Source organism: Brienomyrus brachyistius, chromosome 3 (assembly GCF_023856365.1).
Source record: "Brienomyrus brachyistius isolate T26 chromosome 3, BBRACH_0.4, whole genome shotgun sequence".
NCBI lineage: Eukaryota > Metazoa > Chordata > Actinopteri > Osteoglossiformes > Mormyridae > Brienomyrus > Brienomyrus brachyistius.
In genome coordinates, this window is record NC_064535.1 from 22694018 (window position 1) to 22710938 (window position 16921).

The following is a 16921-nucleotide window of genomic DNA, read 5'->3' on the forward strand; positions in this document are numbered from 1 at the left end:
AGATCCCCTCACTTCCGCCATCCAGTGGTGTGATACAGGAAGTGGTGTGTACCGACGTCTATGGGATATAGACATTAAGTATAAAACACAATGAAATGTAAATTATGTGCGAGAAATATACATTTTAAAAATATGTAATGAGTTACATAAAAGTAAATTTCCCCTCGGGGTTCATATGATATACTGTATCTTAAAAAGAGAGTACTTTTGTAGTTGTAGTTTGATTAAATATAAAGGAACCACCCCAGAACAAAAAAAAGAGAGAAGTGTATATATGAACCTCAAAAAAAGAAAAACAATTCACTAGGGAAAAAGTTTTGGATAAATCAAGCTTCCCATCTCTCTTCATAGCTGCAAACCTTTGTCTACACGGTGATGGTGGTCTGCAAACACTAGATGCCGCAAATATTTACTAACAGACTTAAAAAGACAATTACTTTTTAATCTTAATAGTTTTTGAACAACTTGAAGGAAAGTTTTATTGAGTTCTGTGTTTAATGATATTTCTGACAATAAAACCTGAACAATTCTAACGCCGAGAGGCTTATTCTGAAAACGTGTTGCCATAGGTTATCATTTTACATAACGTGTGCTGTAATACTAGACGTTTGGGATGTTTTTTGATAAGTGTAAGTCGTTAAATAAATATCGTTCACGCCCATAAAATCATTGTTGTTATTCTCCTTGGTTTTCAGAAGTGAAAGGTTAATCGGCAGACTCCAGGACATACGATATGTGAGTCCTGATTTAGTAGTTAACGCTGATTCGAACTGTATTTGTCTGCTATGGCATAGACATACAAGCCTTAAATAAACAGATATACAAATCGTATTATTTTTCGGTCTTATGACATCTCCCAATGTACAATAAAGAATATAATAAGCAGGATCCAAAAATACATATTTAACTGTTAATTTCCTCCAAATGGCACACGGGAAAAGGGCAGTAGAAACTTTACGTTTGTTAATCAACTTGCGTTTATTTTCTACTGCCTACCCCGACTTGTTTTGGTTAAGCCAATTTCAAATACAGTTGCACGTCTTACACGTGATGGATTTAAAATAATGTCACGGCGCTTTATCGAAATAATTAGGCAAACAGTTACAGAGTAACAGCACAAACTTTTGAAATAAAGCACGACCCGGATGCGATTGCAGGGCTGCGCCTGCTGGCGGAGGGAGGCCCGCTGCTGGGGGGCACCGTGCAATCTGGCCGCTACAGCAGCGGGGCACCGCTGACTCGGCTCTTGCTTGTTTTTTCCTTTCTTTTACAAGTATTTTGGTGCACTTTAACGCCACAATAGTCAGACTGAAAAGGCCAGAGGAATTACTAGTGCGTATGTTTTGGTTGTGTAAAATCCATCAGAGTTTGGCGTGTTTTTTCGGAGTTTGGTGACCAAGCAGAGGGATTTAATCAGCCCGGGAGTCTGCGTGCTACCGCGCGTTTCTTTTGCGCCGCTTTAACGGTTCTTCAGTAAGTATTTATTATTTATTGATTGTTTTGCATGGACGATACATTGAGGTGTGATGTTTACTAGCATTGTTAATGCTGGGGGGGGGTTTGCTAGTCAACCAGTTTCTCGAAAAACTTAGCGTGACTATTTGTAACAAAAAGTATTTTTCCCCCATTTTTTTCTTGCATCGTATTCTGTATTTTTCTTTTTTTAGTCATGTGTAAAGTACTTGTGCAATTAAAGGCAAGACGCCAGTGTTTATAAATGGCAGGATTCTGTTACTTTTAAAAATAACTGAACTGTAAGTAATTGGATAGGAATGTCGTTTGTTTGCGTCCCCTGTTATTTTCATGACAATCAGCAGCGCCTTGTGTTCAACTGGTTAACGAGGCAAAGCATTTCAGCGGTACGCGCTGACTTTATATCTTTGCTACGTCATATATGGGATCCTAGATGGAGAACGAAATGTGTTTATTAAAAAATTCGTACGAAACCGATGTGGATGGAAGGTATTCTAACGTTACTGTATCTTCGCTTAGAAATGCGAATCGTCCCAAAGACCCCCAGTCACTGGTTCATACACATTAACACACCTCAGCGTACAAATACAAAAACGTGTAAACGCATTAATGTATAAACGCCCCAGAGACACCTCCATGCCTTGTTAATCTCCGTGTTAGTTTTTTTCCCCCATCGAGGTGAGTTAAAGGTGAGATGTTTTAGTTTTCTTCTGCATTTTTAAATGTTCATTTTGCTTCACGCCAGTTTATGGGTATTGATTTACACATTGGAAGTCATGGCTCTAAACCAACAGTAATATCCTCATTGATAACTGGTGGTAATAACAAAGCGGACGACTGGCTAAAGTTTAAAACTGGTATAGAATATCGCCCTGTAATTGCGTCACTTACCAGTTTTGGTTAAACCAGTTAACAGGGTTATGACTGAGGTTGATATTGCGGCGAGGGAGATTAGGTGCATAATTAGGCGTAATTATGAGACCTGTGTCAGGCGAATGGGGAGAGCGTCATCGGTCGTGGGTATTAATGGTTTTGGAGGCCAGATCTTTCAATGCATGCAGGAAATTAATAGCTTTGAAGTTCCCTTGAAATGGACTTTATACCTTCATTCCATTAGTTTTGACTGTCCAGTCGTGTTTACAGAAACTAATTTTGCCGTGTGGACAGGAGTGTCAACAAAGATTTATGAAAAAGTTTTTACTAAAGGAGAACATGCTATTTAAGCTGATTAGTGTGCATTCACAGCCCTAGTGACTCGCCTGCACTTCACCAAAAATCCACAGTGAACTTAATTGATTTTTTTTTGCTTGAGATTTGCTATTGGAAGTATAATCCCCTGAGTAGTGCGTTTGTGCTACATGTGGATAGTCCGTCAGCTATTATCGTACTTTGCATCGCTTGGCGGACATTGATCCACCCTCTTTGAACCACACAGACCTCGGGTCGTTTACATTTGCAGCCCAGTCCGATTTTTACCGTCTCTCTGCATCTCTGTCATCGCGTGTCTTTCAGATTCTGTCTGACGTCGATGTGCCCTGCAGTGCTGCGGCATCAAGGCCTGAACCTCTGCTCTGTTATGAAAGTCCGGGAGCCGGAAAGGGAACCAGGGATGCCGATGGCTGGACGTAGGTGGGTCACCTGGGCGAAGTGCTTCTCTGTGCCCTGATGTCTCAGGAGGCATCGCCAAAGCAGTAGCCCAAGGCCATTTGCATGTTTTTGCATTTATTAATCTCAACCCTTAATGTGATTCTTATTTTTCCAGAAGTCTGATGGTCTTCTGAGGAAGAATGGGCAGTGGCTGTAGCTGTAGAGACAGAGATCCAGTGCCAGATGACCATCAAAACCAGTTTAAGGTACCCCCCCCCCATTTCAGAACATCTGTATAATATTAACGTTGATGTATTCAATGTATGCATTTGAGGAGTCATGAATGGGGAAGGCTTTACGTATAGAAGAGGTCTGTGTAAGTAGCGTGTTTGCCGCTGTGCTGGGGGTTTGGTGCCATGGCTGTGTCTCATGGCACGTTGCCCCATCTCTGCAGGTCGTCAATGTGGACGACGACGGTAACGAACTGGGCTCGGGCGTGATGGAGCTGACCGAAGGCGAGCTGGTGCTGCACACGCGCAAGCGGTTCACGGTCCGGTGGCCCTACCTGTGCCTGCGCCGCTACGGATACGACTCCAACCTCTTCTCCTTCGAGAGCGGCCGGCACTGTCAGACGGGCCAAGGTGCCGTTCAGCAGTTCGCACACATCTGTGCAAAACCCAAATCTGGAACTTTTAAAAAGCAAGAGGTGGTTGACAGTGACCTCTTAGAGATTGAGACAGTGCTCCTTACAGTAATGACCTGGGCTGAAAAATGGATTTGAAAGCTACGATGGCTGCTTATCACTGGTTGATGTAACACAGTGGTGAGTGGGCTAAACCAGCGTTTCTCAACCATGGGGGGGGGGACCTCCTGACAGTCCACAGTTCTTGGTATGTAGCTGGGGGTCTCCAAGAACTAGGTTGAGAAACACTGGGCTGAACGAACACATCAGGAAGAACCATGTCCACGTGGATTTGGAGACTGTGATGCTTTCATCAGAAGGTTACTGTGTGGTTATGGCCGACACCCCTCCTGCTTTGTGCTTGCAGGCATATTCGCCTTTAAGTGCGTGCGAGCGGAGGAGATCTTCAACATGCTCCAGGACATCATGCACACCAACCGAATCAGCGTGGTGGAGGAGGCGGTGCAGGAGGAGGCGGCGCCTATGCCTCTACCCACAAGTAAGACCTGGGTACACATTACTGCTCAGGCTTGTATGAATTTATATACTCCTTTGCACTACAACTCTACTCTAAAACTAGTATAAACACCAGTGCAATTACTATCCAGATGCTTCTCGTTGTAGGATATTTCGGTTTTAGAATGGTGTGATAGCGATATACATTTAGGAGTCGTCAGACTTTGAATCTTGATCTGCTCCTGGACTAGCGATATGCCGGACGCAGGACCCTCCCAGCCACGTCGCCGGGCTCCGTAGCGATCACCAACGTCTCAAAGTGCTTAATGTATCGCACTTTTTTTTGTGTGTATTTTTCTCAAGCCTGTTACATCTACGAAATGCCCAAATGTCTCATCGTATTCGTACCTGACAATATTTCCAGCTTGCGATGGGTTCATCAGAACGTAACCTCATCGTGAGTCGAGGAGCCCCCTTCCTGAGACACTCAACAGTAACAGTTATACTCTTAACACATTGTCTGTGCTCCTTATGATATCATGGCCGAATGGACAGATCCTGGATCAGGTGAGAAGGCAGGAAGACTTCTTCTCGCTGGTTCTCCTCACTCCTTTCTCTCTGCTTCAGGCTGCCTTCTGCCTTTGGAGGCCAATGGGGCTCCGCTGTGCCCATCGTTGGAAGGAGATGCATCGCGTCCATCCAGCCGACACTCATCTACCCGGTTGCCATCAGTGGGGACAGAGTCCACCCACCCTCTGCTGGTCACTGATGAAACGGTAGGTCCCCAGAGCTTTCTTAATAGCGTCTAGTTCTCAAAAAATATTTTGAGGACGGTCATACTAATTTTAAGGCAGAACAGTTTTCATTGGTCATCTCAATGTGAGTATGCTAGACTTTGACCAGCATTATTTTGTATTAACTGAGCTGTTAGGGTACAGTTAACTTGTTGAGTAAATGATTTGTGTTTCTGGTAATAATGCTCAATACTTAACAGAGCCATCTAGTGGTGGTTATTGTAAAATTCTAAAATTGACATGCTTAAGCGATGGCTTTGGTGATCCACACTTCCCCAGGTCCACACGTATGTGAATACCACCGTGGTTCAGCAAGAGGATTGTGAGGCAAGTGGTCTCCACCTGCCGGTGGAGCTCGGGATGTCTGACCCAGAACCCCAGGTGCTCCTGGACCACAGTGGGGCGAAGTTCACTCTCGGGCCCACACCTGTCCAGAGGCAGCTGATGGCCAAGAAAAGGCAACCAAACTCCGCAGAAGTGGACCAGGGAAGGAATACTCAGCCTGGCGGTGGTGCACCAGTTGAATCGGACGGTGATAAACTGAAGCAATCCTCAGGAACTCCTAGGTCTTCAGAGGATCTCCGGAAAGCGACAGCCCCTCCCACTCAAAGCAACCATTGGCTTGGCCCAATCTCTGATGACACTGGCATCAAGTGGGTTGCTCCGAGCTCAGAACCTTCCCCTTCTCCGGCACCTGTCTGGGTACGCCGTAAGCCTTACTCCGAAGAAGCAGCAAAGACGCCGTGCCTCAATGGTCACCCCACGCCCCCACAAACGGACCCATCGCGCTGCTACGTCAACACAGAGAGTGCCCTGAGGCCACACCCATGGCGTGGGCCTGATCGGTCCCCTCCCTCCATGTTCAAATTCGATCTCCACTGGCCCGGCTTGGACCCTCACCGGCAGCTCCACTACATCGAGCTGGAGATGGAGAGGGGCTCAGGTTCCAGCAGTCCCCACACTCCCTGCACCCCCACCCCACCCCTAGCGCCACCGGCGACCCGTCGCACAGAACTTTACGCCATCATCGACGTGGAGCGTACGGTCGCCATGTCCAACCTTCAGAAAGCGATGCCGCGAGAGGATGGGGCTTCCAGGAAAACGCGGCATAACAGCAATGAGCTACCCGTGTGACTCACCCGGAGCTGCAGTCTCACCATGGAGAGCGCCCCCTTCAGGGCCGCTGGGGAACATCTCATGGTGGGCTTTCCAGAAGATGAACAGTCGCGACCCCTTAAACTTGGATGAATTGTTATGTATGTGCTGTGTATTTAGTCAAGGGAGATGGTCCAGGATCTTCACCCATTGTCATTTTTCCTCACATTTCAGTATCTGAAGGTAATACATACAAATTTGAAATTATGTCAGATTTTACAAGTTCAGAATGTAGATGTTCTGCTACATTTGGAGCTCAGTTGGTTGTACTTGAAGTACTTTAACTAGGTGGCATATTTTCATGCCCGTTGCTTGCAAGCTGGTAGTAAAAGTTATTTTTTACGAAGGGATTGTAACTTTACAAAACTACTTGCTTATTATTAACATTTTATTCTCCTCATTAGAAATTCATAATAAATATGAAACGGTAACATATATGATGCTGCACGTTTTAATTTGGTATTCGTAGTCCTGTCTTTTTTTTGATGAATATTAAAGATTTTCCTACTGTTTATAGGAATTGTGTAAATTATGGAATATTATTTTTGACCAGTAATGAAAATGATTTTTTTTACTGAATGTTTCTCATCCTGCTCTTATCAGGGCTGTCCGGTGTTTTGTGCGGAATTCTGAAACGGCTGATTTGAATGATTGGAAATTACCCCCCAGCCCGCACCACTTTGGAGGAAAATAATGATTTGATTTTGGAATGGAATGTGAATGGGAAAAAATGGGGTAGTTTTTTTTTTTTTTTTTTTTTTTTTTTGTATACTTTGCTATTTCTACGTTTCTAATTATATTTAATTAAATGGCATTCTTAAAAGGGGGGGGGGAGTGTATACTTTGCAATAACTAAATGTCTTACCATTGCTGTTGTTACCTGAGCCTTATTTCAGTGCCATGTTTACAATACGAGACATATACCGCCGTTCTGAGCCCGTGTCGCCGTACATAGTAGCATATGGCAGTAGCACCGGCTTTAACCCGGTCGGATTGACTAATGACAAACTGATTAAATCTGTGACACATTGGAGCTGCCATGATTTGTTGATGATGGCAACGCTAAAAATGCTCCAGCGTCGATATTTTAAATCGTCTTTTCATGGGATTACCTTTTTAATATCTAATTTATTATAACGAATTCATTATAATTGTTTTCTTTCAACGTCACATTAATTATTGGAGTAGTTCGAATTATCACAAAACAAAAAGGTGGTTTGTACACTGCACGAGGTGTGAAGGACGTTTCCGCAACAATCGCCCAACGCAGGAGCGCCCGAATAGGCAGAACCGGCATAAGTGTTGCCTGTTCATGTTTATTAAATTACTATTAGTATGGAAAGTTTTTAGTGTCTTTTGTCCTTTTAACTGCCAAATACACCAATTAAAGCCATACAGTTGTCTGCCTGCTACTTTAGAATTTCCATTGAATAAGTCTTTGAGTAAATGTTTAAGCTAAAATATGGGCCCTACGTTGATTGACGATACTGGTGTGTGTTTATGTGCGTTTGGGCTTGTAAGGACCAACCGGAGTTGTTGTTGTAAACGAAAACAAACAAAAATGGACACAAAAAAAAAAGTGAACTGAAATAAAAATGAAAACTACCAAAAAATGTCCGATTTTAGAAGATGAAGTGGCTGCTGAGCTGTCTTTTTCGTCACTGTGACTTCAGTGCTTATCACCTCCATGATTTACCAAAGAATAGCATGTGATGTGCTCCACTATCTGAATTTAATGAACGTGAAGATATGCTGAATTTATATAAATGACCAGCTTTTGGGCATCACAATACACTCAATATTTTAAGCGCATTACTAATCTGCTTACGGAATTGTGGGCGTAGCTGAAGTCCGTATGAAACCGAAATGCGTGTATCTGCTATCTAAAGCCCTGTAATGACATTTTTGTAATGTAATGACTGATTGTTGTCAAAATAAAATGAACTTAAATAGAGAAAAATTAGTAGTTTAGATTGGTCGATTAATCGGTAAAATTTTCGATAGATTAATCGATAGAAAAATAGTCGTTAGAGGCAGCCCTAGACAGCATGTGATAATCCAAGCCTGTCCCTATTAAAATGTGCTCTTTCCTTTTCTTAGTTATAAGTTAGTTCTTAGTTAAATGCTGCAGTGCTGGGTGCTAGAGAGCTGTAATTCTAACGTACCGTTGCTGTGAGCTCCAGACCATATCAACAATATAAAAATTTTGTTTAACAAATGAGAATCTTCAGCTGGGGTTACCACAAAGGTAGTCAGAATATTCACTGCCTCCTTCAAAGGCTTCGCTTAGTTGTAGCTCTAGTCGTGTTTTTTAATAGTGGATGCAATAGTAATTGCCCTACATACGACATGCACACTTGTTGACTTATTAAAGGAAAGTTTTAGGGTTGGATCTTCATTTTTTTTATGCATTTACCTATAGATAGCTTCCCTTTTACCATCCTAGAGGACAACAAACAATCCATCCTGAAGGTTGAAAATTGAATGGCTGAAATTTTATACTAAATTAAAAAACAGAATTTTTTCTTTTTTTTTTAATGAACTGATAAGGTATTTGTTTTGTTGTGCACTGGTAGGGCACAGCGACCTCTCCTAGTTTGCTTTGTGACGCCCCAAAGTGGAGTGAGATAATGAGAAAGTTCATTTGTAGCATTGATCAGAAATATCAGAGCATCAAGTCAATGTCCTGGTTGATTTGGATTTTTGTAATTTTTGAAAATTCCTTTAATGAAGATGTTATGAGTTTAGATTTACATTATCTACTATCATTACTTCCCCGCTGCCCCCCCCCCCCCCCCACAAACAAACACTGTTGCCTGCAAGGAGTTAAGCTCTTCAGTCGATGTGCAGTCGCCCCTATCAAAGGAGCAGCCTGACCTGGACGTGGATCCCAGCCCTGCCCCCCACCCATGCTAAGGACAGGCTGGTATACATGCAGGTGGAGAGGCATCCAGCCAGGCAGACAGACCCGCAGCATGAAGAGGACAATCACAGCCTTACTGTGCCTTGCGTTGGTGGTCCATGGGGCGATTAGGTGAGATCTCCATTTAGCTAACCCGTTTGGACCCGGGCTCCAAACTGTCATAAATATCACTTCCTTTTACAGTGTTTCACATCACTGTGGTGGACAGAGTTTTCTTTGTTTCTCTATTTAGGCTGCCTTGTACTTAAAGCTTAACACTAGTGTCATATGCGCTAATATTACGTGTAACTCTTAGTAGTAGCTTACTTTGAATTGTGTTTATATAGACAGACAGACACAAAACCAAATACATCAGGAAAATGTCACCCACGGGTCTGGAAGGTACTGGAGACAATAAGATACCTGGTTATTTGTTCATCTGTTTATATTATTTCTGTTCACATTTTATGAATAACCTACTTGAAGTAATAAGCTCTGGTATTTACAGTGAAACCACAGTTGACCTGGAGGCCAACTAATGGATTCAGTCGGATTATCATGCGAGGCCTCAATATGTTCCCCGAACAAGGGTGTAGATTTGGGTATAGATGTTAGGGACATGTCACTGCCACTATTGTAGGAGTACCGTGTGTGTTTAGGGGGGAGCAGGGGGTTCAGAAATGATTAAGTCCCTACTGATGATGAAACCAAACCTACACCCTAGACTCGTAATGTTCTTATGTTGCACTTCTGATCATTGAATAGTTATTAGGTTATTGCTTTGTTAGAAGTTGGTGTGTAGCTCTTACTCGAATGCTGCTAAGAATTGTACCTGGACACTCACTGGAAGCTCAGCATGTTCGTAATGTGCTGTTTGTAATGTGGTCTCACTCGTACGTCATGTTGGACATAAACGTCTGTCAGATGAAGGTAATCGTGCGCCTGGCGGAGCAGCCAGGGTCATCCCAATGCTGCGCTCTCATCACGCCGTGCAATAAGTCTCGGCTTCGTCCCAGGGTCCCGCTCCGACGCTTTACAACTTTGCGTGCTGAGCTGCGCTCCGCCAAGAAGCTGGCGGCCTTCCTGCAAGAGCACCGGGCCGACATCTTTGCCCGCAAGTACGCCCACTGCTTCCCCCAGGGTCACAGCCCCCGGCCACACCGCGGCGTCGAGAAGCTCTACAACTTCATGGACGTAAGTGCAGGTTGGCTTCAGTATTGCCGTTAGTATCTGTGCTATATTACTTTGCTTAAACCTACTTCAAACTACTCTGTACCACATCCCGAGCTCTCTTGCATAGTATTTTTATTTTTTGTTTATTTTCATATTTTTATATATAGCAGATATGTTGATTTTATAATCTTATCTACTGGTTGGAGGAATAAACCATTAAAACAAGATAAGTTCGTTATGTAGACACTGCACTTATGAAACTGTGAATCTTGAATCTGCAGATTTAATTGCTCTTCAGTGCACTGCTGCTTGCAGAGGTTGAAAGTTCAGCTCCAGAAAACAGAAATCCAGGCCAAGGTTTTGTTTCAGCCAACCAGTTGAGTCCTCTGTGGCTCTTTTTTTTTTTTTACTCAACTGGTTGGTTGAAACAAAACCTTGGCCTGGATTTGCGCTTTCTGGAGCTGAACTTTCAACCTCTGGCTGCTTGCTTTTTGATGAATCGGCGTGTGCTTTACTCTTTGATGGCTGACATGCTGCACGTCGAAGGCCCAGTACTATGGGGAAATCAGCCTGGGCAGCCCAGAACAGAACTTCACCGTGGTGTTCGACACCGGCTCCGCGGACCTCTGGGTGCCGTCGTCGTACTGTGTGAGCCAGGCCTGCGGTAAGACCAGCAGACTTCCGCTAATGATAACTCTTTGGATAACAGCGACTGAGCAGCTTCTTAATTCTGCCCTCAGGCAGTGGGGGTACTAAACAGCTGATCAGGCTATCAAGATTTGCACATTTTCATTTTATTTTAATGTTATGATTTTTAAAATATTTGGACTATTTTAACATCTATTTTCTTCATACAATTCTATTATTTTTTAATGAGCACTCAAAAAGAAAACTCATCTCATTGCCTGCACTTACCACTGTTTGCTGTGCCTTTTGTAAATAAATTTCAATTTGATTCAGCCTAGGAATGGCTACGTAGAAGTGGTGAGCATTGTTAAATGTCTCTGCTTGTCCGGTCTCAGGGCTAATGTTGGGGTTCCCTTGTAGGTACGCACCACCGGTTCAAGGCCTTCGAGTCGAGCTCCTACCAGCATGACGGCAGAGTGTTTTCCATCCATTACGGCTCTGGGCACCTGTTAGGAGTCATGGCTAAAGATGTCCTACAGGTACTGTTCACCTGGGAAACCCTTGACCATCTCTGGACCATCATATCAAACCAAGGGTCTTTGATAAAGCAGAACTGGCCAGTACATCCTGTTCTTTGTGAATGTCGACTAAAGGTCAGGAGGAAGGTCTGTACTGCAGAGGCGACGGACTCTCTAATCTGTCGCAATAACAGCCGACCCAAGAGGATAGATTTTCCGTGTCTCCTTCCTCTGTATATCTGTGGAACCTTTTTTGAGGTTTAATGCTGAATTGCCTGCTGGCTTAACTTTATAATGTTGGTGTTTGCTGCAGGTTGGAGGCATATCTGTGAAGAACCAGCAGTTTGGGGAGTCCGTGTATGAACCCGGATTTGCGTTTGTCCTGGGACGGTTTGACGGTGTCCTGGGCCTAGGCTACCCCAGCCTAGCTGAAGAGGCTGGTGCCCCTGTGTTCGATAGCCTGATATCCCAGAAGAAAGTGGACAAGCCCATCTTTTCCTTCTACCTCAGCAGGTGGGCTGTTATTTAACTCTCGGCATGACGCAAGCCTTAAAAGCTCACTGCAGGATTGCCCTATGCAGATGAACGGTGGTTCTTTGCAGGAAAAAGAACATGGCGGATGTTGAAGGAGAGCTTCTGTTGGGGAGTATCGATGAGTCCTTATTTACTGGTCCCCTCCACTGGGTCCCAGTCACAGAGAAGGCTTACTGGCAGATAAAGATGGACAAGTAAGTCTGCTTTGGGTAGGTACACGGTCTGAAACATGAGTGAGAATGGTGGTGTCTCAGTACGCCATGTTAGCGCCATCTTCTGTCCGAGGACTGCACGAAGATATCGCTTCTGCTCAGAAGTGGAAATGCGATCCCATGACGTAGAATATACAATGATGGGGTCTATTGTGAAAGATTACGCAATCCCTTGGATGTCTACAGATGCTCCTCAACTCCTCAAGGTTATGTTCCAATGAACCCATCGTAAGTTGAAAATATCGTAAGCCAAATATGAATATGATAAATAGGTAAGTGAGCATGAGATGTATGTATGTACGCTGCAATGGTTACAGAGGCTAGAAGCTGCATAGACGTCGCCATCGCCCAGCATGAGTAGGAAGTATTTTACAGCATAAACTCAGTTTGGTCTGATAACTACCGAGTGTGGATCGCTATCGCACCATCGTAAAGCCGAAATATCATGTCGACCTATTGTAAAGAGAGGAGCATCTGTACGTGGATGGTGATTGGGTGTGCATGACTTAATGCATGCGTGTCTATGAATTCCTCTACTAAGCCATTCCTTGAACTCTTGTGCTGCACTCACTGGTCCTTGAGTACTTCTTATGCTCTTTCTTAATAGTTGTGTAGCTGGGTAGTTCCTGTTCTGAAACTGCTTACACTTGTACCTACGCATTCACTGGAAGCTCAGCCTAGCTGCACTCATGCCTACTCGCCTCCTTAAAGGCACGGATGTTTGTATTGTGTGATCTGCCTCGTTTGTATATTGCTTTGTTGTTATGAAGATTCAAACATAAATGTGACTCTGGCTCAGTGTGAAGGTGAAGGGGGCAGTGACGTTCTGCGCCCAGGGCTGCCAGGCTATCGTGGACACGGGCACCTCTTTGATTGGCGGCCCCACGCGAGAGATCAGACTCCTCCAGGAGTACATTGGGGCCACACGCAGCACGCTGGGCGAGGTGAGGCACCTGCCCTGGGTACCGGTCAGTGCTGGCAAAGCCTCTTCTCTTCCTGACAATACTTCTTTCGCTCAAGAACGCCGCGAAATCTGCATCCTATCTTACTCCATCATCCTGCTGTTCTCATCCAGAATAACGGTCTTCATATAACTCATTAACATATATATATATATATATATATATATATATATATATATATATATATATATATATATATAATACACACACACACACAACCGTCTTACGAAATCCAACTCATGTTTTCGAAATTCTGGTTATTCAGATTTATTTTGATGCTTCAGCTTTCTTTTTATTTTTCACAAGTTTGTTTTACAACTTAACAATCAACTACAGGCACGAACAACTGAACAATTGTCACGTAACCTTTTTTATTGAAACCGCTGACACATTTGGCTCGGTGTAAACATTCGGCATTACGAAACTTCCAGAGGGCAAAAATTTAATTCGTGCCGCAGAATAAAGGAAATGGAACAGCCGTAACTAGGTCACCCATGGTTACAAGTCAAACTAAAATATTTCGAATGATATTTGGGCCATTTGTAGGCGAGTCAGTGAAAATTGAAGCATATAAAATTTAAGCATAAATGGTCGGGTTGGGTAGTGGCTCAGGAATCATTTCCTTTTTATTGATATTAATGTTATTAATAATAGGGCTCCAATATATAATTATTTTTAAAAACCTTGTCATAGGATGGACAGGTCAGGGGTTTCTAAGTAGTGATGCCTGGGCTGAATATGGATCAGAGACCACTACTTAGAGACCCCTGATCTAGATCCTTAGTGTTGATCTAGATCCCTGATTTAGGCAAGAGGCGAATCACTCGCATGTGTCCTTGACAATGGTGCTCATGTTTTAGTTCCTAGTGGACTGTTCCAGGATCTCCAGCCTGCCCCCAGTCACCTTTACCATCGGCGGGGTGGACCACACCTTGTCTCCCGATGCATATGTCAGACAGGTATGACGATCTGCAGGAAAATCACACAAAGCTTACCAGCTTCTCGAAAATCTTGAATTTATTCCAAGCATCCCTTTCCTCAGTGTGAGGTCGCAATGAGCCAGGGACCCATCCCAGGCAAGAGAACGTTGTGGATGGGATGCCAGTCAATCACAAGGCACACAGACACTTTGTACATTTCAGAGACATCATTTTATTTTGACACGCAGTTGGGAGCTCACACAATTATGGGTAGAACTCCTTATTAAAAGTTTACTGCATAGAACTGTGACGTGTATAATTAAAGGCTGGAATTTGCCGTACTATCTGTCGAGTCCACAGATATAGTCCACAATCGGGAAGGTTCTGTATGGTTTTCTTCTGTATAGTCCTTCTTATCTTCTCACCCCCCAGGAAACTGTGGATGGTCAGCTGATCTGTCTCAGTGGTTTCCAGGCAACCGACATTCCTCCCCACCTGGGACCAATGTGGATCCTGGGTGACGTCTTTATCTCTGAGTTCTACACGGTCTTTGACCGCGGGCAGAACCGAGTTGGGTTCGCTCCCGCCTATCACAGTACTAAAGGTAGTCCTTAGGCGATGAGAAGATGATTATAGATGATTATAAGGTCACAGAAGCCTGCTTGCTGCTTAATCATGCGCTAATTGGTTGATTATATGAAAATCCTAATGCTTTTCTTCGGTATTACCAAGTATCGTTGGTCATCTTTGGTCACGTTTTATTCAGAATGTTTTGGATCAAAACATGGCTAATAATATATCAAGCTGTCTGCAAAACTCAAAATAGTTTCACTGCCATAAGTAGACCATCTGCATATCGTAATGAAATTAGTGCATAAAGAATTAGCTAATAATCCTGACTATAGGTATTCAGTAGTTATGTTATTTTTTTGTGCATTAGCAAAACACAGACTGTCCCCTAGAGGGGGCTGTGGAATTAACAATATCTGCTAACTGTAGTGAAGCTGTGCTGCGATTAAAATGTACTCTGTCAATGTGAGTGTGGTGGAGTAAAGTTATTCATTTTTGTTGTGCATGCCGCTGTGTGTGTTACATTTGTTTTTGAAAACCCATATATATTCAGAGAATTCATAACTTTCAGTATAAAGGGGATAAGTTATTTGTGGGAAAAAAAAATATAAATAATGCTAGTGTTTGTGGGAAGCTTTGCTGTTTAAAGGGTAACCGTGACACACGGTGTGCCTTTACTTGTGCGGCTGTGTGATTTCTCAGGTTGGGACCCTAGGAAACGGCGCACTGTGAGTGGGAAGGACCATAGGCAAGTGTCATAGGCTATTGGTGCTGATGAAGTGTGAAATCAGCTCTTCACGGGTTCTGCTGGGTCACTCAAGGAAGCAAATGAAAGCACAAAAAATGGGAAATTCTGAGACTCACCCCTTGTACATTAATATTTTCCGTACATCTTGTTTCTTCAAGAACTCAGCAAGTGCAAGTGATTGAAATAAAGAAAAGAACATAAAAGACCCAAACAGTTTGACCTCTAAAGCAAAGTTGTGGGCCAAGACGAGAAGCTCTATATTGTGGAACATCTCCTTGCTGTCCCTAAAAAAAAAATCATGTCTGAAAGTATGTGGGCATCCACTTAAAGTGATCTGAACAGAGCAATTCTCTTCGATGACTCACCTGGGCCTGTGGGTTTATGGAAACCCAGATTAGATTAGATTAGATTAGATTATTGTTATTGTTATTGTTATTTTGATGTTGTGGGGACCATTTTCCAGGTCCCCACGAAGATCTTTTAATGCAATCATAAAACCTTTTTGCAATAAATCTGCATTGAATTTTTCCTTCTGTGGTATATAATTGATATATTGTCGGAGAAGCCCTGTTCCGCAAATAACCCATGCTGACATTTTTGCCCTCAGTGAAGCCGCATGGGGACTACAAACATGGCGGCGATTATCTGGAACTATGAAGGAGGGTCTCGGCTCTAAGCGCTAATCCGCTAACGAAAAGTTAGCTTCGCTACTGGAAGTGGAACCCTGCCCACGACTGAGAACAGATAACCGGAAATGGAGAGCAGAGGATTAAATGGTACTTGCTTATTACTGGGAACAAGCAGCAACACCAACAACAAGCTTGTTTCCATCTGTGATAGGGGATCTGCTTTGGGCTGCAACATGTGCCGAGTTAAGGCCACATTTCCATTGTTTCCATTTTGTGTAAAACACGTCCCACCTTTCCTGGGCCTCCCGCAACCAGCAGCTCCCTGACCGACCGATGTGCCATGTCCCAGAAATCTGTCGCCCTGCTATTCAGCAGTGGTAAAATTAGCCCGCAAGTAGTTTTTCCGCCACAGTCCCACCCCAGTCGGTCTGCAATTTTACCGTCACCCTCGTAACAAATTTACAACATGAGGTTACCGTAATACTGCCAAACGTAATTGCACCCTCTACTTGTCAGATGAAAATGCAATTTGAACACATTAATTTCAATAAAATTAAATTATATTGAAAATGTCATCAATGTTTAATAGTAATTAATTGTAAATGTGTGTACTTCTAAATTTATTATTATTATTATTTTAGAAATATAGTATCTAGATGAATGACTGGTAGGGTTCTTTCACCTTGAAATGAAAAAAGCCTAGAGTCACCCCTGCTGCCCTAGCCTAGCCCCCACCCCCGCGGTCGGCCCTCACCCACCTCCCTGAAATCAACATGCCTAAAGTGAGATCTGTGTAAAAACGCTACAGTGGTGTTTTGCTAATTAGCATTGACGCACGTGATGACATGCTGGCCGCCATCGCTGGGCGTCATGCTAATTTCCCCATGGCCTGACAGGATGCCATAACAGAGTAGCACTCCGTCTGAAAGCCCTTGTCCAGGAAAACCAGCCGACATGTCGCCCCCTTCGGGTCAAAGGT

The 16921-nt window shown here is 43.6% G+C and overlaps 2 protein-coding genes across 2 annotated transcripts; both read left to right on the plus strand.

Moving 5' to 3' along the window:
* The first annotated feature begins 960 nt into the window (after positions 1–960).
* LOC125739265 (fibroblast growth factor receptor substrate 2-like) lies at positions 961–7540 on the plus strand. Its single transcript, XM_049009165.1, has 7 exons — positions 961–1473; positions 2986–3102; positions 3236–3326; positions 3515–3701; positions 4110–4241; positions 4826–4974; positions 5272–7540. The coding sequence occupies exons 3-7, from the start codon at positions 3261–3263 to the stop codon at positions 6124–6126; spliced, it is 1389 nt and encodes a 462-aa protein (XP_048865122.1). The 5' UTR covers positions 961–1473; positions 2986–3102; positions 3236–3260; the 3' UTR covers positions 6127–7540.
* A 1514-nt stretch (positions 7541–9054) lies between these two features.
* Positions 9055–15016, plus strand: LOC125739266 (cathepsin E-A-like). The gene is made up of 9 exons (XM_049009166.1): positions 9055–9181; positions 10066–10243; positions 10769–10886; positions 11270–11388; positions 11681–11880; positions 11970–12095; positions 12913–13057; positions 13936–14034; positions 14428–15016. Exons 1-9 carry the CDS (start codon positions 9057–9059, stop codon positions 14608–14610), a joined length of 1293 nt encoding a protein of 430 aa, XP_048865123.1. The 5' UTR covers positions 9055–9056; the 3' UTR covers positions 14611–15016.
* The last annotated feature ends 1905 nt before the right edge of the window (positions 15017–16921 follow it).

Excerpts from the sequence above, each read along its gene's own strand:
- LOC125739265 (XM_049009165.1), top strand. The coding sequence starts at position 3,261 with ATGGGCAGTGGCTGTAGCTGTAGAGACAGAGATCCAGTGCCAGATGAC. Across the intron at positions 3,327-3,514 it reads ACCATCAAAACCAGTTTAAG|GTCGTCAATGTGGACGACGA; the intron begins GTACCCCCCCCC and ends CCATCTCTGCAG. Across the intron at positions 4,242-4,825 it reads GCCTATGCCTCTACCCACAA|GCTGCCTTCTGCCTTTGGAG; the intron begins GTAAGACCTGGG and ends TCTCTGCTTCAG.
- LOC125739266 (XM_049009166.1), top strand. The coding sequence starts at position 9,057 with ATGCTAAGGACAGGCTGGTATACATGCAGGTGGAGAGGCATCCAGCCA. Across the intron at positions 9,182-10,065 it reads GTGGTCCATGGGGCGATTAG|GGTCCCGCTCCGACGCTTTA; the intron begins GTGAGATCTCCA and ends GCTTCGTCCCAG. Across the intron at positions 10,887-11,269 it reads CTGTGTGAGCCAGGCCTGCG|GTACGCACCACCGGTTCAAG; the intron begins GTAAGACCAGCA and ends GTTCCCTTGTAG.